Below are 25,089 nucleotides of genomic sequence, written 5' to 3'. Positions count from 1 at the left end.
AGCATTTAGGATCTCAAGAATTTTATTAAGTTAAACAAAGTTTGTAACATTTTGTTCAGAGGATCGGGTACTAGCTTTAAAAAAACACCTTATGTTCTAGTGTTTTATTACCAGTATTAGAAGTAACATTTAGTTGGATGTACTGTTTTATATCTAATCAAACTAAATTTTCATTATTACAAATGTATATGCAATGTGATGTTTTAATTTATATTTTATTTTGACATTTAAATGTAAGTTTAATTTCAGGTCAAAATCACGGCAACTGATTTTTGGTTCTCTACAACTTTGAAATACACTGTACCTGTATTGTCCCATGATATCTCGGCTCTGTTATCTTGAGCTGTTTGGTTCGGTCCTTTCAACATTGACAGAATGATGTTTAACATGTACAGTGAAATCCTTCTAAACCAGACACCCACGGGACCAAGTAAAAATAAAGGTTATGTTCTGTATACTGATATTTAAAAAAGAGATGAAAAAGATCTTGTTTTTGCAGGAATTTTGATTTACAGTGGGTCTGGTTTTGACAGGTTGTTGCGCTGTGTTACAATTATTGCTATTTTTATTGTAGGAACGCTGGATTCTCACATTGCCAGTATCAGTGTCACTGTAATGTATCTGGGACTCCCTTCTTGTCAGGGATGGACCTGATATCAAAACCATGATGGCTGTGGGAGTGTGAATGAATGTGCAGTCATCTTGTGGATAGATATACATTCCGTCTGTTCTCATCACTCGTCCCGGTGTTGGTTTTAGTCTGGTACGAACTGTGGCGGACTTGATTCCGCAGGTCTTGGACAGGCTACCATGGGATCATGTATATGCAGGGACAAATCCACGCAGCACGATGAGGCAGAGTACCGGGACTTGAGGCACCCACCGGGGACGGCCAATGGGTTTCCACGGCGATCAGCGGGCTCCTCACGCAGTCATGAGCATGGCAGCATCGACTCACTGGTGTTGGAGACGTTGGCACTCATCCGCACACTCGTTGACAAGTAACTAATAGTATTTATGTTACACCTACCTCATGATATGATACGTATCAGGATACATAGCCCACAATATACAATGCGTATCGCGATACCTGATTTACCGTGTTTTCCCAGTAAAACAAGAAGTTGAAACTTAGGTGAATTAGTGATTTAAAAATAAGAAATAAACCTGATAAAAATTGCAACACTGATTAATCATGTAGAAATACTATATCATAGATATACATGTATTGAAGTAAGTCGATACCTATTTTTTGTCCACTGAAGACAGGTTTTTTTTTTAATAACCAGTACAAATTGGTGTAGGTAAATGAATACATAATTAATATATAGGAATCGATACATGGTGAAAATATGAATCGATACACAACAAAGGGTATTTTGTATCGTATCGCCAGCAGTATTATCGTGATGCATCGATGCATCAGTGTTTCATGACATCCCTAATATATTTGTTTTGTTTTGTGGTCTTTTTTGTTGTTGTAATTAATGTAAAAGTTTAATATTATTTTGAACTAAATGATGGTATTTTCAATAATCTTTTCAATTTTTGTTTACATCATTGTACATGTAGTATAAAATGTCACAGTATAGGATATACATGGATCCATGCATGTATATCAGTGCTCACCCTTTCCATTGCCAAATTAGACAATTTATAATTGTATTAATATTTGTATTCAAAGTGGCTACAACATTTATTAAATTAAATTCTATCCATGGCTATATGAGCTTTGATACATATATTTATATCTAAAGTTAAACATTTTCAAATTACTGTTAGAGTTTGTTTTAAAATGTAACCAATTGAAAGGGTTTTTTTTAAAAGTATATGTAAGGAGCCTTGAAATATGTGTGATAAGATTGAAGACCATATGTACAATCTTCATGTACATCATGTACATGTACATCATGTAGTGTGACCATGATTTCAGTGTACAGGTATGTAAAGTTTACCTGTTCTCATTGCGACAGTTCCCAATTTTTAACTTACAAATGCCCAATCTGAATGTAACTATCCCTTTTGTTTATTATTTTATATGAATACATTTTAAAAACGATATGTAGCACTTGATGAACACCCCTTCTCTTGCCATAACATTTCATAATGTAAACTATATATATTAATTTGAATAAAGCAAGTATATGACATGACATAGTGTTGTTCTTTTAAATTCTAACTTTGTTAACTAAATAGTTTTTTTTAAATAAAACTGAAAATTCCAATTGTTTTGGTAAAAGGATGCTAAAATTATCAAATTTTAGAAATAAAATCTTGCTTTATCTGAAACCAATAGCTGATTTTTCCTTCTGTTGTGGGTGTTGTTAAACATTCATGTTACATATAAAGAGTTCAGATGCAAAAACCGATAAATCTATTTTAAATTAGTAATTTTCTGCAACGGAGATTTTTTTTGTGTGCTTTCTATGTAAAACATATCAAGTCCACAATGGGCGATCTTAAGATCAAATAAGTAAACTAAATAAAGGAGAGAATTTCAAAAAGTCATGTTTTTTTAATAAATTGACGTTTATGGTTTTTTGCGCCTGAATGTTTCATATATTCACTGCCATGCTGTTGATCTCTACAGTGAGCAGGAGCCGCCGGCTGCACTGCTGACTCTACACAAGGCCGCGGAGCGAGACCAAGGGTGGCTGGACGTGGTCAAGTCGCTCATCCTCGTCATACCAATGGAAGATCCTCTGGGGCCAGCAGTCATAACTCTATTGCTCGACGAGTGTCCACTGCCAACTAAAGTAAACTTTGTTCTCTTACCACACAAAACATGCTTTAGGTTTCTACTGTTTGTTCTCTTACCACACAAACTGGGTTTCTACTGTTTGTTCGCTTACCACACAAAACATGCACTAGATTTCTACTGTTTGTTCTTTTACGACACAAAACATGCACTGGGTTTCTACTGTTTGTTCTCTTACTACACAAAACATGCACTGGGTTTCTACTGTTTGTTCTCTTACCACACAAAACATGCACTGGGTTTCTACTGTTTGTTCTCCACCACAAAACATGCACTGGGTTTCTACTGTTTGTTCTCTTACCACACAAAATATGCACTTGGTTTCTACTGTTTGTTCTCTTACCACACAAAACATGCACTGGGTTTTCTACTGTTTGTTCTCCACCACACAAAACATGCACTGGGTTTTCTACTGTTTGTTCTCTTACCACACAAAACATACACTAGGTTTCTACTGTTTGTTCTCTTACCACACAAAACATGCACTTGGTTTTCTGCTGTTTGTTCTCTTACGACACAGAACATGCTCTAGGTTTCCACTGTTTGTTTTCTTATGACAAAAAACATACACTAGGTTTCTACTGTTTGTTCTCTTACCACACAAAACATGCACTGGGTTTCTACTGTTTGTTCTCTTACCACACAAAACATGCACTGGGTTTCTACTGTTTGTTCTCTTACCACACAAAACATGCACTGGGTTTCTACTGTTTGTTCTCCACCACACAAAACATGCACTGGGTTTTTTACTGTTTGTTCTCTTACCACACAAAACATGCACTGGGTTTCTACTGTTTGTTCTCTTACGACACAAAACATGCACTGGGTTTCTACTGTTTGTTCTCTTACGACACAAAACATGCACTGGGTTTCTACTGTTTGTTCTCTTACGACACAAAACATGCACTTGGTTTCTACTGTTTGTTCTCTTACGACAAAAAACATGCACTGGGTTTCTACTGTTTGTTCTCTTACGACACAAAACATGCACTGGGTTTCTACTGTTTGTTCTCTTACGACACAAAACATGCACTGGGTTTCTACTGTTTGTTCTCTTACGACACAAAACATGCACTGGGTTTCTACTGTTTGTTCTCTTACGACACAAAACATGCACTGGTTTTCTACTGTTTGTTCTCTTACGACACAAAACATGCACTGGGTTTCTACTGTTTGTTCTCTTACGACAAAAAACATGCACTGGGTTTCTACTGTTTGTTCTCTTACGACACAAAACATGCACTGGGTTTCTACTGTTTGTTCTCTTACGACAAAAAACATGCACTGGGTTTCTACTGTTTGTTCTCTTACGACACAAAACATGCACTGGGTTTCTACTGTTTGTTCTCTTACGACACAAAACATGCACTGGGTTTCTACTGTTTGTTCTCTTACGACACAAAACATGCACTGGGTTTCTACTGTTTGTTCTCTTATGACACAAAACATGCACTAGGTTTCTACTGTTTGTTCTCTTATGACAAAAAACATACACTAGGTTTCTACTGTTTGTTCTCTTACGACACAGAACATGCTCTAGGTTTCCACTGTTTGTTCTCTTATGACAAAAAACATACACTGGGTTTCTACTGTTTGTTCTCTTATGACAAAAAACATACACTGGGTTTCTACTGTTTGTTCTCCACCAGTATGTCAACTTAAGTGACATCGGGTGAGATATCTCACACACAGTATTAAGAAGGTTAAGGATCCCCTGAACACAATTGTTTCAGGCCAGATATCAGTATCGCCTTATAGGTGAAAGAGCTGACATGATATCACATTTAGGATTCGACAGGCCTCAAATACATTATCATCATCGTGACCAGTGTTTCTGCCAGAAAGAAATTTTTGTGTATGGCGCAACCACAGTCAACAGGTGGTATGGGGGGCCTCCACCAGAAAGAAAATGGGTTATGTTTAGGGTTATGGTTCAGAAAACCATACAGTAATGATAAGAGTAATTAATTTTGTCAAAAGGTTAACTTCAAAACAAAAAACTGCAACATTTTTGGGGTATGGCGCCATACCCATTTTACCCTCTTAGCAGAAACCCTGGTGGCAATATTGAATGAAAAATAGTTTTATGATTTTTTGCATATTGTGACATTGCAAGACTAAACTATTGACTTATTAACTTGCCCTGCTCTAGGGAAAGCTGTCAGAATATCGCATCAAATCTCTCTGTTCATATGGGTAATGAAAAAGCCTATTAATAAGCTGGTTTGTTTTGATTTTTGTTTCTAGTGTTTGATATTTTGGAGTTAGTTTGAGTTGATGCTAATTTTACTCAGTGCTAATAATGTTCTGTTACATACATAACGTATTTGCATTGGATTTTTGTTTTAATTTAGGAAGCTCTGTATGAATTACGTACAAGTTTGCAGTTGACAAGTCATGGCCCAGCAGAATGCTACAATTCTCCCAGCCACCAGCGTAATTTGTGCGTGATATTGGGCTGTTTGGCTGAAAAACTGGCAGGTAGGTTCATCATTGTTTTCATTTATTCCTCTCTTAAGTAGTGGCCTCGGTGGCGTCGTGGCAGGCCAACGGTCTATAGGCTGGTAGGTACTGGGTTCGGATCCCAGTCGAGGCATGGAATTTTTAATCCAGATACCGACTCCAAACCCTGAGTGAGTGCCCCGCAAGGCTCAATGGGTAGGTGTAAACCACTTGCACCGACCAGTGATCCATAACTGGTTCAACAAAGGCCATGGTTTGTGCTATCCTGCCTGTGGGAAGCGCAAATAAAAGATCCCTTGCTGTCTGTCGTAAAAGAGTAGCCTATGGGGCGACAGCGGGTTTCCTCTAAAAAAATCAGTGTGGTCCTTAACCATATGTCTGACGCCATATAACCGTAAATAAAATGTGTTGAGTGCGTCATTAAATAAAACACTTTTTTTTTTTTTTTTTCCTCTCCTAAGTATCTTAATGTACCAAAGCATACAAGTCAGACACTGTTACAAGTAAAAGTTTAAAAGTTTGTTTTAATTAATGACACCACTAGAGCACATTGATTAACTAATCATCGGCTATTGGATGCTAAACATTTGGTAATTCAGAGGAAACCTGCTACATTTTTCCCAATGCGGCAAAGATTCTTTTATATGCACTTTCCCACAGACAGGAAAGCATACACCATGGCTGTTGACCACTTGTGGTGAACTGGTTGGAATGAGAAAACTGAATGGATCCACAAAGGTGGTTAGATCCTGTGGCACAAGCACCTCGAGTGAGCACTCAGTCATATAAGCTAAATCCCGCCCCGTTACAAGTAAACTTATAAACATGGACACAGTCGTCGAAATACGCAATGGCAGTCAGCAGTGCTGTGATAAATATTTATTGCAGAATTGATCTGCAAAGACATTTTTATCATTATTGGATATTTATTGTGTTATTATTTGTATAAAATTGCCATCACAAAGATGATGTGAATATTGAGGGCTGCAGACATTGTGAAATAGGCTAACTAAAAAAAAAAAAAATTATTATGTTTTATAAGAAATATACATATAAGTACATAAAATGTTGGATCTTTTTCTTGCAGGTCCCAGTAGTGTGTCACTGCTCTCCACTGAAGTTCTAGAATATTTGCTAAGTCAAATGGTAAAAACAATGGGGCCGAAATTACAAGGCCTGTTTTAGGCTTACACACATGTAATTACATACATTTACTTTGCTTGAAGACCTGATTTTAAGAAAAACAGGCATCGTAAATTTGACTAAAAATACAAATGGGCGGAATTTACAAAGACTGTTTTAGACTTGCACATGTGTAACTACATACATTTACTATAATACTTAAACACCTGCGTTTAAGAAAAACGGGCTTCATAATTTCGGCTCAATTTTTTATATTTTATTTTAATATAAACAGATTTAAAAAAAATCTCACTGCCCACTTTCTTTTCTCTCCTGAATTCTCTCTCTTATTTCTTGAAAATCTAGCAGCTCCTACATGTGTATCTTTCAACTTCTTTCGCTGTCCACATCCATATTCCAGTCCCCGTCTTTAACCACGACAGGTTCCTGTCTCTTGTGGCTATCTGCAATGCCAATTACCTCTCGTGTCCTATTAGCGTTTAGCTGCTTGTGGGCTAAGTCTGACCACTTCGGAGAGTGTTCAGTGGTTCTAGCATTGTTAGGAGGCACCTACAATACTCCCCTACTATCAGCGGGTCAAACTATGTTCTAGCATTGTAAGGAGGCACCTACAATACTCCTCTACTATTGGGGGGTCAAACTATGTTCTAATATTGTCAGGAGGCACCTACAATACACCCCTAGTATCGGCGGGTCAAACTATGTTCTAGCATTGTCAGGAGACACCTACAATACTCCCCTACTATCGGCGTATCAAACTATGTTCTAGCATTGTCAGGAGGCACATACAATACTCCCCTACTATCGGCGTATCAAACTATGTTCTAGCATTGTCAGGAGACACCTACAATACTCCCCTAGTATCGGCGTATCAAACTATGTTCTAATATTGTCAGGAGACGCCTACAATACTCCCCTAGTATCGGCGTATCAAACTATGTTCTAATATTGTCAGGAGGCACCTACAATACACCCCTAGTATCGGCGGGTCAAACTATGTTCTAGCATTGTCAGGAGGCGCTTACAATACTCCCCTACTATCGGCGTATCAAACTATGTTCTAGCATTGTCAGGAGGCGCCTACAATACTCCCCTACTATCGGCGTATCAAACTATGTTCTAGCATTGTCAGGAGGCACCTACAATACTCCCCTACTATCGGTGTATCAAACTATGTTCTAGCATTGTCAGGAGACGCCTACAATACTCCCCTACTATCGGCGTATCAAACTATGTTCTAGCATTGTCAGGAGGCACCTACAATACTCCCCTACTATCGGCGTATCAAACTATGTTCTAGCATTGTCAGGAGGCGCCTACAATACTCCCCTACTATCGGCGTATCAAACTATGTTCTAGCATTGTCAGGAGGCACCTACAATACTCCCCTATTATCGGCGAGTCAAACTATGTTCTAGTATTGTCAGGAGGCACCTACAATACACCCCTAGTATCGGCGGGTCAAACTATGTTCTAGCATTGTCAGGAGGCACCTACAATACTCCCCTACTATCGGCGGGTCAAACTATGTTCTAGTATTTGTAAAATGGTAAGAACGGTCATGTTTATTATTTATTTATCTGTGTCACAACTGTCAATGTTCTAGTATAAGAGTATCTGTTATATCAAATGGTAAGAATAATGGAGACATAGCCCAGTGGTAAAGCGCTCGCTTGAGGCACGGTTGGTTTGGGATCGATCCCCGTCGGTGGGCCCATTGGGCTATTTCTCGCTCCAGCCAATGCACCATGACTGGTACATCAAAGGCCGTGGTATGTGCTATCCTTTCTATGGGGTGGTGCATATAAAAGATCCCTTGCTGCTAATCAAAAAGAGCAGCCCATGAAGTGGTGACAGCGGGTTTCCTCCCTCAATATCTGTGTGGTCCTTGACCATATGTCCGACGCCATATAACTGTAATAAAATGTGTTGAGTTCGTCGTTAAATAAATAAACCATTTCCTTATCTGGGGATTTGTGTCAGAACTGTCAAACAAGGTTCTAGTAGTACAGTGTGCACATACATTTTTTCACTTCATACTTACATGAACCAGATGAATAGATGTGGTCAATTTTTAAGTAAATAAAAACAGAAACAAAAGTATCTCTAGCAGTGACTGACAACAATCAGTTCACAGTCCACTACCCATGTGGTTATCAGCTTGTTTATAAAGCATGTCATGTATAGTATTTCATTTAGCCATATTATTATATTGATTAACTTTTTATTTTGCAGGAACATACAAATGATCCCATAGTAATACTGCATTCCATGATAGCTGTTGAGAAATTTGCCCAAACTAGTATGTACACATTATACTTTTTTGTTTCTTTGAACCAGTCATTAACCTTCTGACTACTGGAGTGATTTTTGTCAAAATCACGTTGAGGGGGTACAGATTTATAACTTTTACTCTCATATTTTCACTTAAAATGTTTATAAATTCATAAAATAAAGTTTATATTTGTTTTTTGTTTTTCATTGGAAAATACTTGGGAATTTTAAGTTGACAAAGTGTTTTCAGCAAATATTTACACTGGACAGCAATGGTGGAACGTCGCAGTAATTTTGAGGAATCGATTGTTGATTGTGACAGCTAATTTGATAATAAATTTGATCGTTTTAACAACAACAAAATTAACAAAATATTTGGATACGATTCGTAGTCCATTTTAAAAAAAAAATGTGGTCAGGAAAAGATAACGATAGTGATTGAGAATAATGGCTGTAAATACTGGACAGCTGACCCCAATTGCGCATACATGTAAGTAAGAGTGACTTTATAAATGTTTTGGATACAATGTATTTTAAAACCAAATTAACTGATCTAAAATATTGTTAAAATTTTAAAACCCCACTTAAATAGTACTTATCTTTTCATATATGAACATCATTTTATGTATTTATAAAAATAATTAGGTGAAAATATGTGAGTAAAAGTTATAAATGTGGTTTTTGTCAAAAATTTATTCTGTAGTAAGAAGGTCAAAGCCGTGTACCGTATATCGCTGTGTATTAGCCGACTTTTTCATACAAAAATTATCAAGTCAAAGGCTGGGGTCGGCTTATCTAAGGAGTCAACATTTTATTGGAAATGTAAAGTTAGAATAGTGACGTCACGGCTCGACTCGATCTATTGTCATTATTGTGCTCTGCATTTCCGCTTTCATAAAGGTTTAATATTGCATTTTATCACAAGCTATTACAAATAAAAGATATTAAAATTGTATATATATGTTCATCTTTAATAAATGTTGGTGTTTAAAAGTTATTTAGTAATATTTATCTGTTTAAACAACAATAAATGGTGACCGATCAAAACAATTTCGGAAAACTTCGCAGGTCACGTGTCATTACAAAACTGCTTACTAAACCGGTGAACACGTTAATTGTTCCAGCTTCATTTGTTTTGTTTGTCGGCTTGGGATTAATCGACACGGGTGGTTGGGTATGGTAGGGTATAGCCGACTAGTAATGAAAAGACCGATTAGCACAATCAACAATGCAAACAGTCACTGTGTTTTTAACGTGTGGCTGCAATCAAGAATGTTTAGGTATATTTCGCTATCTTGGTACTTATATTTTACGAGAAATAAATTAACCGGACACCGTTTCTATAAATAGAAATCGGCTACTGCTTCCGGATAAGTTTGCTGTGACAAATGACGTTTGAAAGCAGATGTACTTTGTCATTTTGTAGACCACACAGACATCTGCCTTGGTTAGTTTTATATAGGGGGGTCGGCTTATATACAAGGTCTATAATTTTAAAGCCGATTTGGAGGTTGAAACTAGGGGGTCGGCTAATGCATGGAGTCGGCTAATACACAGCGATATACGGTAATTTTAGTGCAATAGTCTAATATGATTTATTTGTATAAATCTGTGTATTTTCAGTACAACATTATTGTAATATGATGTATTTGTTTAACCTTTAGACTACTGGATTAATTTTTGACAAAAACCGCGTTGAGTGGGTACAAGTTTATAATTTTTACTCACATAAAATAAGTTAAATGTTTTATAGATACATAAAATAAAGTTCTTATTTGAATCGGTAAGTATTAGTTTTGTGGGTTTTTCTAATTTTTATGATATATTAGATCAGTCAATGTTCCTTAAAATTAGGCCAAAAATATAAACAGTCATGTTTACTTATGGGCATTTGTAGCCAGCTGTCCAGTATTGATGTCCATTATTCCCAATAACAGTCGCTGTGGTTTTCTGACCAGAATTGTTTTTAAAAACGAACTACGATTCATATCCCAATATTTGGTGATTTTCATTGTTGGTAAAATGATCAAATTTATTATCAAATTAGCTGTTACAATCAGCTATCGATCCCTGAAAATGACAGCGACAAGCCATCATCGGTTGTTAAGCAAAAATACTTGTTGAAAACCACTTTTTGGAACTCAAAATTCCAAGGTATTTTCCATTGAAAAACAAAAAATAAAAGCAGCCACGTTGCCAGTCAGTGTATTTCCTGTGTGATATAAATATTTCTGGTGAGTGCCGTGTGCAAAATGGCAGGAAATATGAATTGGGGAATGCACTGTATACATTGTAAGTACAATGTATGTTGACTGACGTGACGTCAGGTTAGATATCTCGCCTGCAGTAGTCAGAAGGTTAAAGCAGTGTATTTTCAGTACGATGGTATACTGTGATTTATCTCTGTATAACTCTGCTTTCAGGTGAAAATAAGGTGACCATAAGCCATGCCTTAAAGCAGAAGATCATAAATCCATTGCTGATCCTAGAAAAATGGGTCAACCATTCGGAGTTTATCAAGAGAGAGGTCGGCTTCTGTGCCAGCTGGTGCCTCGACAACCTGTGTAAGTGCAAAAGAAAGGAATGTTTGTTTAACGACATTTGAGCACATTTTAAACTATGGCTATTTGGTGACTAACATAATATGGTTATTTTGATACTTGGGCTACTCTTATTAAAAAACCCCCAGCAAGGTGTCTTTTTATATGCACTTTCACATTGACAGGAGAGTACATACCACAGCCGTTAATGTACCAGTTCTTGCTTTATGTGTGGTCTATGTGGGATCGATCCTCGTCGGTGGGCCCATTGGGCTATTTCTCGTTCCAGCCAGTGCACCACGACTAGTATATCAAAGGCCGTGGTATATGCTATCCTGTTTGTGGGATGGTGCATAGAAAAGATCCCTTGGAGTGGGTTTCCTCTCTAAGACTATAAGTCAAAATTACCCTACGACTGAGCTACATCCCAGCTCTTCCTGTGTACGGGAGCATACCATAGCACCCTACGACTGAGCTACATCCCAGCTCTTCCTGTGTACGGGAGCATACCATAGCACCCTACGACTGAGCTACATCCCAGCTCTTCCTGTGTACGGGAGCATACCATAGCACCCTACGACTGAGCTACATCCCAGCTCTTCCTGTGTACGGGAGCATACCATAGCACCCTACGACTGAGCTACATCCCAGCTCTTCCTGTGTACGGGAGCATACCATAGCACCCTACGACTGAGCTACATCCCAGCTCTTCCTGTGTACGGGAGCATACCATAGCACCCTACGACTGAGCTACATCCCAGCTCTTCCTGTGTACGGGAGCATACCATAGCACCCTACGACTGAGCTACATCCCAGCTCTTCCTGTGTACGGGAGCATACCATAGCACCCTACGACTGAGCTACATCCCAGCTCTTCCTGTGTACGGGAGCATACCATAGCACCGTAGGACTGAGCTACATCCCAACTCTTCCTGTGTACGGGAGTATACCATAGCACTGTAGGACTGAGTTGCATCCCAGCTCTTCCTGTGTACGGGAGCATACCATAGTACCCTATGGCAGCTACATCCCAGCTCTTCCTGTGTATGGGAGTATAGCATAGCACTGTACAACTGAGCTACATCCCAGCTCTTCCTGTGTATGGGAGTATACCATAATTACACATTTATTTTACACAATTGCAAAAGTCACATGAACGTGAAATATTTTCAACTTCTGATAACTGTGATACTTTTTAAGTTAAAAACTGCAGGTTGAATATACAAACTGAAAATGCACATTTATTTGAATGTGTATGAGTCTTTAGGGTGAACAAAATATGATGTGTGAACATGGCTAAGCACCTGTTTTCTCAGTAATCATTAAATATACAATCCAATTTAGGGAAGTTAAGCAGAGTCGGATGCAGGATTTTAAATATTTGGTGAGGGGTGCATTATTTAAAAATGACACCTACAATATCATGCACTTTTATGGCAGTACTCTTCAAAACACCAAGCCGATTAAAGTACGACATGCTCCCTACTAAAAATAAATATATTCATTGTTTTGATTTGCTAAACCATGATTTTTGGGGGCATTTAAGATTTTGTTGGCGGCATCAGGAGCAGGACATGGTGCACTGGTAAAGTGTTCACTTCATGCATGGTCAGTCTGGGATCGATCCCCATCAGTAGGCCCATTGGGATATTTCTCGTTCCAGCCAGTGTGCCACCATGACTGGTATATCATGGGTCGTGGTATGTGCTATCCTGTCTGTGGAATGGTGCATATAAAAGACCCCTTGCTACTAATGGAAAACATTTAGCGGATTTTCTCTTTGACTATATGTTGAAATTACCAAATGTTTGACATCCAATAGCCGATGATTAATAAATCAATGTGCTCTAGTGGTGTCGTTAAACAAAACAAACTTTTGTTGGAGACAGATGTGCACCCCCAGCACTCTCCCTCTCTCCCTGGAAGCCAGTGCACCACGACTGGTATATCAAAGGCTGTGGTATGTACTACCCTGTCTGTGGGATGGTGCATATAAAAGATCCCTTACTGCTAATCGGAAAGAGTAGCCCATGAAGTGGCGACAGCGGGTTTCCTCTCAATATCTGTGTGGTCCTTAACCATATGTCTGATGCCATATGTTGAGTGCGTCATTAAATAAAACATGTCTTTCTTTCTTTCTCTCCCTAGATCCTGGCCTGTTACACATGACTACGAAATAAATACAAAAATATGGCCCATACTGCCCAGTTTAATGAAGTTTGTCTGCTCCTAAAATGTTCACTACATTCTTAATAAATGATAAAATATGCTCCACTACATGATACTTTGTACTTTGAATGAATTTCTAACCCTTTGTTTTTTCTTTATTTTCATGGAATTCTGCAGTTACTATTGAGGTAAGTTATGTTACATTTTTACATATTTCAGAGACAGTCAAAGTGATGCCAAGAGAACATAAACTTTAGAACCATATGTAGCCCCTGCAATTGCCCACGCTAAAACAAGCTAGGGAAAACACTACCCCGTACCTACTTTTGCTTGTACATCCATTTTCTTTTTAGCCAATTTTTTATATATATATAGCATTTATTGGAAATGAAAACACAAGTAATGTCATCTCGTTATTGGACTACAGCTTGGCAAAAACAATTTTTGTTTTAACCTTACTTTATTATGAAGTTAACCTATAAAGTTTCAAGACACTAAGCCACATAATTTAATACCAAATATAGTTAATATTCATATTTGTTTAAGGGGTTGTTCACACTTATTAAAATATTCATGCTTATACACAACCGTAAGTTGGAAGTGGGTAGGGATGATATTAATGCCAACTTATTTATTAAAACAAATAAAACATGTTAATAAAATATTCCTTACAAAACTGAACAATTTTATGTAATCTTTTATGTGGAGGGAGCTTGGGATGTACCGAAAGAGCGAGTGTTGGTATACTCGTAAAAATGTTGATAATTAATTTTTCTTTTTTATCCTAGGGTCGTTCATATACATATGAAAAAGTTGACCTGAAAGGAATCCATGTGATGCTAAACAACTACGATGTTAGTGAATATCTAAAGATATCATCTGACGGGCTGGAGGTATGTAGAGATAACACTAAGATGTTAGTGACTATCGAAAGATATCAGATAAAACTATGATGTTAGTGACTATCGAAAGATATCAGATAATACTATGATGTTAGTGACTATCTAAAGATATCTGACAGGCTGGAGGTATGTAGAGATAAACTACGATGTTAGTGACTCTAAAGATATCAGATAAAACTACAATGTTAGTGACTATTTAAAGATATCAACTGATGGGCTGGAGGTAGGTGGAGATTAAACTACGATGTTAGTGACTATCTAAAGATATCAGATAAAACTACGATGTTAGTGACTATTTAAAGATATCAGATAAAACTATGATGTTAGTGAATATCTAAAAATATCTGACGGGCCGGAGGTAGGTGGAGATTAAACTACGATGTTAGTGACTATCTAAAGATATCAGATAAAACTACAAAGTTAGTGACTATATAAAGATATCTGATAAAACTATGATGTTAGTGACTATTTAAAAATATCAACTGATGGGCTGGAGGTAGGTGGAGATTAAACTACGATGTTAGTGACTATCTAAAGATATCAGATAAAACTACGATGTTAGTGACTATGTAAAGATGTCAGATAAAACTACGATGTTAGTGAATATGTAAAGATATCAGATAAAACTACGATGTTAGTGAATATGTAAAGATGTCAGATAAAACTACGATGTTAGTGAATATGTAAAGATGTCAGATAAAACTACGATGTTAGTGAATATGTAAAGATGTCAGATAAAACTACGATGTTAGTGAATATGTAAAGATATCAGATAAAACTACGATCTTAGTGAATATGTAAAGATGTCAGATAAAACTACGATGTTAGTGAATATGTAAAGATGTCAGATAAAACTACGATGTTAGTGAATATGTAAAGATATCAGATAAAACTACGATGTTAGTGAATATGTAAAGATATTAGCTGGATCCTCTGTAAATCAGAATTCCCCCAAAGCCAGACATTTTTCATGACTCTGGTTTTAAATATCATAACAGAACAGAACCTCTCTAAATCAGATACCCCTAAAAACTGGGCATTTTACTGGGGTCTTCTGTGTGTCCGGTATAAAGAGATTTCACTAGAGTATTTTATTACAAATTTGTTTGAGTTCCAGACAACTGATACGTATTTGGCTCGTTTCTCACCATTCTAATAAGTTGCTATCAAACGGTTAACATCAATTTTTGTATCAGTGTGTTTATTTATTTTGACAGCTTATTAGGTTATGAAATGTGTGTCATATCATCCATACTAATATTCAGTTAAGTTTCAAGTACAGTGTCGTCAAGTTCACACTTCAACTATCTGCCAGGTTAGTGGTTAGTAAGAGAGGTGATGTTCCAGTAGTGACTAATGCACTTCCCAGCTCTAGACTCGTATAACTATATAGTGATGAGCATTTTCTGCAGGGCCATGGTATTCGCAGATTTTTTTCTCATTCAGGATCAGTCTTGCAAAGCATCTAGCTAAATCCAAGAAGACATTTGTTAAGCAGGGGACAAGGTATTATGTAAATTCTAACATTGGTCGACACCACAAAAACATACTAAATATACTAATATTTGTTATTTCTGTGTTACTTAAATTTACTATTTACGATGGATGAGTAAATTTATCAGAAGCAGTAATTAGTAATGATTTGACGTTCACACTCAACATGAAACATCGATCTCCATTAATGCTGGTAGGAAGGAAGGGAAGGGAACTCCTTTTACGTGTCCATATCCAACTAAGGTTCAGGCACACCCACCCCGGACTTCGCCTCTGACATCGCCAATGACCAATTCCGGGACAGGAGGGTGGTAGGAAATTCTACTAAAGTTGATCATATTTAAGGGGAAGTAACTTATGGCAAAATAAAGAAAAGACTGCCATAAATGTGTGTGCTCCTTCCAGTTACCAAAGTTGAAAGATTACAATTTATAAACAAAATTATAGATGTCGGCAATATAAAAGCATGTAATATTCAGAAGTGTAATGTAACTTGCCACTAAAAGAAGCAGTATGTGCTGTCCTGTCTGTGGAAAAGTGCATATAAAAGATCCCTTGCTGCATTAGGAAAAATGTAGCAGCAGGTTTCCTCTTATGACTACAGGATGAATAATTAATCAATGTGTTCTAGTGGTGTCATTAAACAAAACAAACTGTTGTTTCATTGGTTACGCCGTCAGGGTGGGACGTAACCCAGTGGTACAGCGCTTGCTCGATGCGCGGTCGGTCTAGGATCAAGCCCCATCGGTGGGCCCACTGGGCTATTTCTCGTTCCAGCCAGTGCACCACGACTGGTATATCAAAGTCGTGGTATGTACTACCCTGTCTGTGGGATGGTGTTTATAAAAGATCCCTTGCTACTAATCGAAAAAAGTAGCTCATGAAGTGGCGACAGCAGGTTTCCTCTGTTAATATCTGTGTGGTCCTTAACCATATATGTCTGACGCCATATAACCGTAAATAAAATGTGTTTAATGTATCGTTAAATAAAACATTTCTTTCTTTCTTTCTTGCTTTCTTTCTTTCTTTCTGGTTAAGCCGTCAGACTTAAGACTGGTAAGCAATGAGTTCGCTTTCACTCTGAGTGAGTTTGACGACTTAATGGGTATAGGTGTAAGAACACTACAACGACTTCTCTCTCACTAACCATTAAACTACTGTCACCAACAGATAGACAGATTGCTGAGGTGTGTGCACAGGGCAGTGTGCTTGAACCTTAATTGGATATAAGCATAAAAATAAGTATATTAAATGAATGAATGAATGTGGTGTAGTTGAATGAAATACTTCTTAATCAGTGTGGTAATATTAAAAGTTTTTTGTTTAACCACAACACTAGAGCACATTGATTTGTTAAACATCGGCTATTGGATGTCAAGCTTTTGGTAATTTTGACATATAGTCTTACCCACTATATTTTTCCATTAATAGCAAGGGATCTTTTATATACACCATCTCATAGACAGGATAGCACATACCACAGCCTTTGATGTACCAGTCGTGGTGCACTGGCTGAAGCGAGAAATAGCCCAATGGGCCCACTGATGAGGACCGATCCCAGACCGACCGCGCATCAAGTGGGCATTTTACCACATCTCGTCCGTGTGTTAATGAATCCATATTAGAGCAGTGTATATGGCTAAGTACTTCTTCACAAGCATGATCAGTTACCATGCATCAAGCGAGCGCTTTTACCACTGGGCTATGTCCCACCCGTGTGTTAATGAGTCCATATTAGAGTAGTGTATAAGACTTAAGTACTTCTTCACAAGCATGATCGGTTACTGTGCATCAAGCGAGCGCTTTTACCATTGGGCTACATCTCTCCCCCCCCCCCCACCCCCGTGTATTAATGAGTCCATATTAGAGCAGTGTATAAGACTTAAGTACTTCTTCACAAGCATGATCAATTTTAACTGACATGTTAAAGCTTGTAGTAATTTGATTAAATATTTGTAAAACGTTGCCAGGCGAGATGTGATGCGTCTTCGTTTGAGAGTGTGAGGTGCACGTTTCAAGTGGACTCTGGAGTCTGGTACTACGAGGTGACGATCATCACGGCGGGCGTCATGCAGATCGGCTGGGCCACCAAAGACAGCAAATTTCTCAATCATGTACGTATTCTTTTACTTCCCTCTCCAAGTCTCTTCATCCACTACATAAAACCACTAATTAAATTTAATTTTATTTGATGTAGCTTCCTTTACATCGTTGCATGAAAAACAGAATTATCCACTCCCAGCAAATTATTTTTCATAATCCCACAGTCTTGAACAAGGGGAACAAGATATTTCCCTTGGGAGAGAAAGGAAAAAAGATAAATGATATTACTGAGTAGCTTGTTATGTATTCTCTAAATACTCCTATGCTACGAGGCAATATCGTTGATCTTGCACAGAAAGGATAATATCAATTCACGAGTGCTAGATAAACAGTATATTGTTGAGTAGCGAGTTGGATATTCTATTTATTACCCATTATCAATCTTTTATTTTATGGAAGATTTTCAAGCAATACTGTTATTGAAAATAAGTTTGAAAGTTGAGAACAGGAGACAGCGTGGCGTATTGCTGATGACATAAATTAGTTGTTGACATGACTGAATGGATAAAAAAACTAGTTACGGTTGTTTGTTGTTGCCTAACAGTTGAGACGCCAAAGCCTATAGTGAAGCACTGTTTATGACGTCAAAATGTACTTAGGGGAAGAAAAGGGTTTTTTCCTTTCTCTCCCAAGGGAAAGATAATATTTCTTTCCCCACTTCTCTCTGCCCATATGGATAATAATAGATATCTTGTTCCCCTCGTTCAAGACTGTGGGAGTATGACAAATGATTTGGTGGCAGTGGAGAATTCTGTTTTTCATGCAACGATGTAAAAAAAGCTACATCAAATAAAATAAAATTTAATTAGTGGTTTTATGTAGTGGATGAATTGTCAGTTCTTCTCACTGAGTTAGCATTACACACTCTCTGTGTTGGGTCTGCTTCTAGAATACTAATTCAGTGATCACTAACAGTATAATGTCTTTAAGCTTGACCCAAAAAATTATTAGCAATTTGACAAATATGGACTCAAAAAATCTATGACCAAATTGACATTTCAATTGCCAAACAAAATATAACAGAATTAAAACTATTTATTACTAAATAAAATGTATAAATTTCACATATTATCTAATACATGTATGTCTTTGAATGTGTCAAAAGTGAAGTTGTTTCAACTACATCTCAGCAATGTAGTTAAATCATCAGTACATGTTTGTTTGTTTGTCTTGTTTAATGACACCACTAGAGCACATTGATTTTTTTAAAAATTGGATGTCAAGCATATGGTAATTTTGATAATCATAGAGAGGAAACCAGCTACATTTTTGCATTAGTTGCAAGGGATCTTTTATATATACCATCTCACAGACAGGATAGCACATACCACAACCTTTGATATAAATTTACAAATTATATTATGAAATTAACATTTCAGAGAATTAATAATTAACTAATTAAATTGTTAAATGACAGGTTAAAGCCTAATAATGTATTTATTGTGGTAGTAACATGCATACATGTAGCCAAATGTATTTATTGTGGTAGTAACATGCATACGTGTATGTTATATAATGATCAATTTCATTTCAACTTATCTTCGTGCTTATACAATTACGGTTCAAGCACGCTGTCCTGAGCACACACCTCAGCTATCTGGGCTGTCTGTCCAGGACATTGGGTTATTTGTTAAGTGTTTAGTGAGTGAAATAAGGGTGTAGTGGTCTTACACCTAACTACTGCGCCACCGAGGCCGGTTAATGATCAATGGCAGGATAATGCATCTGTTGTTATAGTGATCAATGGCAGGATAATGCATCTGTTGTTATAGTGATTAATAACAGGATGATGCATCTGTTATAGTGATCAGTGACAGGATGATGCATCTGTTGTTATAGTGATTAATAACAGGATGATGCATCTGTTGTTATAGTGATTAATAACAAGATGATGCATCTGTTATAGTGATCAGTGACAGGATGATGCATCTGTTGTTATAGTGATTAATAACAGGATGATGCATCTGTTGTTATAGTGATTAATAACAGGATGATGCATCTGTTATAGTGATCAGTGACAGGATGATGCATCTGTTGTTATAGTGATTAATAACAGGATGATGCATCTGTTGTTATAGTGATTAATAACAGGATATTGCATCTGTTGTTATAGTGATCAATGGCAGGATAATGCATCTGTTGTTATAGTGATTAATAACAGGATATTGCATCTGTTATAGTGATCAGTGACAGGATGATGCATCTGTTGTTATAGTGATTAATAACAGGATATTGCATCTGTTATAGTGATCAGTGACAGGATGATGCATCTGTTGTTACAGTGATTAATAACAGGATATTGCATCTGTTATAGTGATTAGTAACAGGATATTCCATATGTTGTTACAGTGATTAATAACAGGATATTGCATCTGTTGTTAGTGATTAATAACAGGATAATGCATCTGTTGTTACAGTGATTAATAACAGGATAATGCATCTGTTGTTATAGTGATTAATAACAGGATATTGCATCTGTTGTTGTAGTGATTAATAACAGGATATTGCATCTGTTATAGTGATCAGTGACAGGATGATGCATCTGTTGTTATAGTGATTAATAACAGGATAATGCATCTATTATAGTGATCAGTGACAGGATTGATGCATCTGTTGTTATAGTGATTAATAACAGGATATTGCACTGATATAGTGATCAATGACAGGATAATGCATCTGTTGTTACAGTGAGCAATGACAGAAAAATATCTCTCTGGCTATAGTGAAGCTGGTGATGTGCTAAAATTGGACTTTATACAAGACAGAATAAAACAAATGTGCCTCTAATAAAACCCAGCATATGATTTAGAAATTAAGACTCTTGTCAGTTGCAGCAGATGTTATGTTTCTTATGCCAATATTCTTTTACCTTAAAACATTGTTTAGCGAGGTTTTAATTGTTGAATGTTGTTGTTTGACAGGAGGGTTATGGTATTGGTGACGGCGAGTTTTCAATGGCGTATGATGGTTGTCGGCAGCTCATCTGGTATGATGCAGATAGTGAAGCACACTCACATCGTTGTTGGAAACCAGGTTTGTTATCTATGTTATACAGAATGTTAAAGGGACATACCCTGGTTTTTAAACACTAAGGCAGTTTTTGATAACTAACATCATACTTTACTTAGATTTTATTTTTTAGATTATCCATTTCCGTACATCCTAATGTTTTTAATATCACAAAATACATTTCTCATATTTTTAAAAACACATGTGCGTCTGAGAAGTAACAGCTATGGAGTCCAGTTTTAATCTATTTTTAGAGGGTATTTCACCATTTCAAAGTTACAGACTCATGTTTCACTCAGTTGTAATTTTATCCAAATGTGTTACAGGTTTGTAGATTAAATAAACTTAGTGTTAATTTTCACGGGTTGAAACTAGGGTCTGTCCCTTTAACACACATACATCCTTTTTGGAAACCAGGTTTGTTATCTTCTGACCTAGAAAACCGCAACTCTCTTAGGAGAGGGGCGGATTACTAGTCCTTCAAAAATAAGATACCAAAAAATTGATTTAATCATGATCATATGACTGGCACATACATGTAGGTGTATAATTTAGGCCTATAGTTTGACCAGAAGCAAAATTTTGGTGTTTTCTCTTAATAAAAAAAGGAAATATATAACATACACAAAAGTCCAAATTAGAAATATTAACAACTTTTATATCCACATCTTGTACGAGTTCGTTATTTATTTTTCTAATGATCTTAAAAATTGCGTTTTGGATCATTCGAAAGGATCAACTTTGGCGGCCATGATTGTTTCTAGGTCTGATGTCGGGCAAGTCCAATTTCCAAATAGGGGTGCAATGCTTTTTACTCTCTTGGTTATCGTATTGATATTATGTTGTTATAGTTTAGTTATCTGTTATCAGTATAAACAAATAGTAATGCATATCTAATTTAGATTGTTTTGTTTGTAAAGGAAAATCTCGCCGCTTGTAGGAATATTCAAACAAGTTAATAAACTGTATAGCTACACTCAGTTCTGTTTCGACAGAGACAGAAGTTACGAGGATTTCCGATTGCCCGATATCAGTGTGGCCAATCTACGTCATAATGACGTCATTTTGTAGACGTTAATTTCGATAGTCGTGTTAATGTTTTAAATAAATAATTAAACAAATCCACACAATACCTAAACTATATCAATGTCCAGACGCATAGTGATATATTGATATAGTTTGCTGATATAGTGGCCGTAATTATTAAGTTATTGTGACATTTCATCTTTCGACTTTTTAACACGGCTCCAGTGTTAGTAATGTAGCCTGTGTTCTGCTTACGGAAACCCCATTGATTGTGACATACATTGGCCACACAAGGATTTCTGATGGCATTTCAAAATATAGACTCGTCTTGCCATTTGCACAATTCCACCAGAGAAGGAGAAGAAGAAAATGATTTTCAATCATGTTTTACAATAGGTTTATAGTGGGAACGATAGCGGAGATCATGATGGGATTATGAGTGATGGATTGTTTGACTTGGCTGAGTCCATGTGACCAGATCACTTTTGACGTGGTGATGATGAAACAATGGAATAAACATGCATCGGGAATGCGTCTTTGAAAATAAATTGTGACAGTTTTGTTATCACTTGTGGTTATGACCAGACGTCCAAGTCAGCTTTACATACATTCAGGGATGCATGGACGCATCTTAACGTGATCCCTGATACTTGTTGGAAACCAGGTTTATTATCTATGTTATACAGAATGTTATCACATACATCCTTGTTGGAAACCAGGTTTGTTATCTATGTTATACACAATGTTAACACACATCCTTGTTGGAAACCAGGTTTGTTATCTATGTTATACACAATGTTATCACATACATCCTTGTTGGAAACCAGGTTTGTTATCTATGTTATACACAATGTTATCACATACATCCTTGTTGGAAACCAGGTTTGTTATCTATATTATACACAATGTTATCACATACATCCTTGTTGGAAACCAGGTTTGTTATCTATGTTATACAGAATGTTAACATACATCCTTGTTGGAAACCAGGTTTGTTATCTATGGTATACAGAATGCTAACACACATCCTTGTTGGAAACCAGGTTTGTTATCTATGTTATACAGAATGTTAACACACACACACACACACATCCTTGTTAGAAACCAGGTTTGTTATCTGTGGTATACAGAATGCTAACACACACACATCCTTGTTAGAAACCAGGTTTGTTATCTATGGTATACATAATGTTCACAAATCCTTGTTAGAAACCAGGTTTGTTATCTATGGTATACAGAATGCTAACACACACACATCCTTGTTAGAAACCAGGTTTGTTATCTGTGGTATACATAATGTTCACAAATCCTTGTTAGAAACCAGGTTTGTTATCTGTGGTATACAGAATGCTAACACACACACATCCTTGTTCGAAACCAGGTTTGTTATCTATGGTATACAGAATGTTAACACATAACCTTGTTGGAAGCTAGGTTTGTTATCTATGGTATACAGATTGTTGTCAACACAGCCGAGTGGACTCCCTTGTCCTATGAGCTATGCAAATAACCTACATATATAGTAAACCGTACTTACATTAAAAACAGTTATTTTGCAATGGCTGCAATAACTGCCATTATTACATGATGAAATCCATAAGAATCATAAACTTCTGTTTTCTTTATCCTAATCAAATTAAGTGTATGCTTATAATTTCCCACACAATGTATCCTGATGAGCTTCATGTGACATCACACAGTCTTTTGACGTGACACGTACAGGAATGTGGAAATAAACAATTAAAATTAACTGTGTCACATTACCCACTTAAATCTCTTGGTGGCAATATTTGACATCCAATAGCAGATGATTAATAAATCAATGTGCTCCAGTGGTGTTGTTAAACAAAAACTCAGAGTGGTGACATAATATCTGTTTACGGAAAGTCACATGACTGGTTTTCAGAATGATAACACACACATCGTTATAATTGTAATTTGCCTTTGTTATCTATATGTCTCATGTTATACAAAATGATAAGACACACATCTATATTTGAATCTGGCTTTATCTACATGTATGTCTCATGTTATACATAGACAAAACTACATATATGTGGTTTTCTGATTTCTGTATTCCACAAGTGTATTTCCTGCAGGAAACCCCGATGCCGCAGGCAGAGGGGTTTCCGGCAGGAAATACACGAGTGGAATAAAGAAATCAGAAAACCACATATATGTAGTTTTGTATTTATTACATACCCTAAATTGGATTTTTTTTTTCCAAATAATAATTTAGAAATTGTAACACAGCTAGCTAATGACGGGGATTTCTAAATTTACACAACTAGGTCAGCTGTGTTACTACGCGGACAGAAGAACCACCAATTATCACACATAGGAATATAGTTCTATTTAAACAATAAACAGAAATAAGAAAGAACGAGTGAAAAGTTACCTATAATTTTAATGATATTGTTTGAAATGCCTTTTAAAGACAATGTAATAGCTAAAATTCACGAACAATATAATATTTAATTTGCTCGTAATACGTGTCTGAGTCGTCATCGGTGTGTTTACTTTTATTGATGTTCATGGAATTATTCGTTGCTGAAAAGTTTAAGTTTATATTAAATGTGCCTCCATAAATCATCGCTCCACTGAATAATCCGGTTGACAGTTCATTCAAGTTTTCTACGTGAGGAGACCGCATTGTTGCTAAAGTTGACGACAGTCACTTTTCGCACCCTTGTTTTGGCTTCGTACACAATAAATATAGCATATCTTACCGTAATTTCACTAGAAATCCATATTTCGTAAAAGGTGCAATTTTTTAATCACAAGATTTTGTTCAAAGACATCCAGGTGCATTAGTAATGTTAAGAAAAAAAAAAAAAAATTCAATAGCAATTTCATATTGGAATTTTTTCAAAAAGGAAACGTCATGTACCCAGTTTATGGTTATTGTAAGGATATGCAAAGTGACGTCATTGGAATACTGACGTCATTTAAATAAAAAATTAGCTGTATTATTACAATGCTGCGCCACATTAAAATAAAAACTAGTCTACTAACCTTGACCCCTGTCAAATTCCTATAACAAGCAGACAACGCTGTTTACAGGTCGGTACTGTTTTTTTATTTTTCATAATTCTGGACAAAATATTAATTTGAAGTTTTGAAAGATGAAAGAAATAAAACGTACCTTTTGTCAAATATATCATATCACAAAATTACGGTTGGAGATGTTTTATTTATTGAAAAAGAA

The 25,089-nt window shown here is 36.5% G+C and overlaps 1 protein-coding gene across 1 annotated transcript in view; it reads left to right on the top strand.

The window, feature by feature from the left end:
* The window catches only part of LOC121388144 (RING finger and SPRY domain-containing protein 1-like), a 77,150-nt gene that overhangs the window by 2,453 nt on the left and 49,608 nt on the right, over nt 1–25,089 (top strand). The window contains exons 2-11 of the mRNA XM_041519381.1: nt 575–1,001; nt 2,591–2,756; nt 5,113–5,239; nt 6,309–6,367; nt 8,600–8,666; nt 11,062–11,202; nt 13,525–13,535; nt 14,136–14,240; nt 17,714–17,857; nt 20,768–20,879. Coding sequence (XP_041375315.1) covers nt 811–1,001; nt 2,591–2,756; nt 5,113–5,239; nt 6,309–6,367; nt 8,600–8,666; nt 11,062–11,202; nt 13,525–13,535; nt 14,136–14,240; nt 17,714–17,857; nt 20,768–20,879 — 1,123 coding nt within the window. The 5' untranslated portion in view covers nt 575–810. The remainder of the gene's footprint in view (nt 1–574; nt 1,002–2,590; nt 2,757–5,112; nt 5,240–6,308; nt 6,368–8,599; nt 8,667–11,061; nt 11,203–13,524; nt 13,536–14,135; nt 14,241–17,713; nt 17,858–20,767; nt 20,880–25,089) is intronic.

This window comes from Gigantopelta aegis, chromosome 14 (genome assembly GCF_016097555.1).
Source record: "Gigantopelta aegis isolate Gae_Host chromosome 14, Gae_host_genome, whole genome shotgun sequence".
NCBI classification, from domain to species: domain Eukaryota; kingdom Metazoa; phylum Mollusca; class Gastropoda; order Neomphalida; family Peltospiridae; genus Gigantopelta; species Gigantopelta aegis.
The sequence above is the reverse complement of the archived record's forward strand: the minus strand, read 5'-3'. Positions and strand labels throughout refer to the sequence as shown.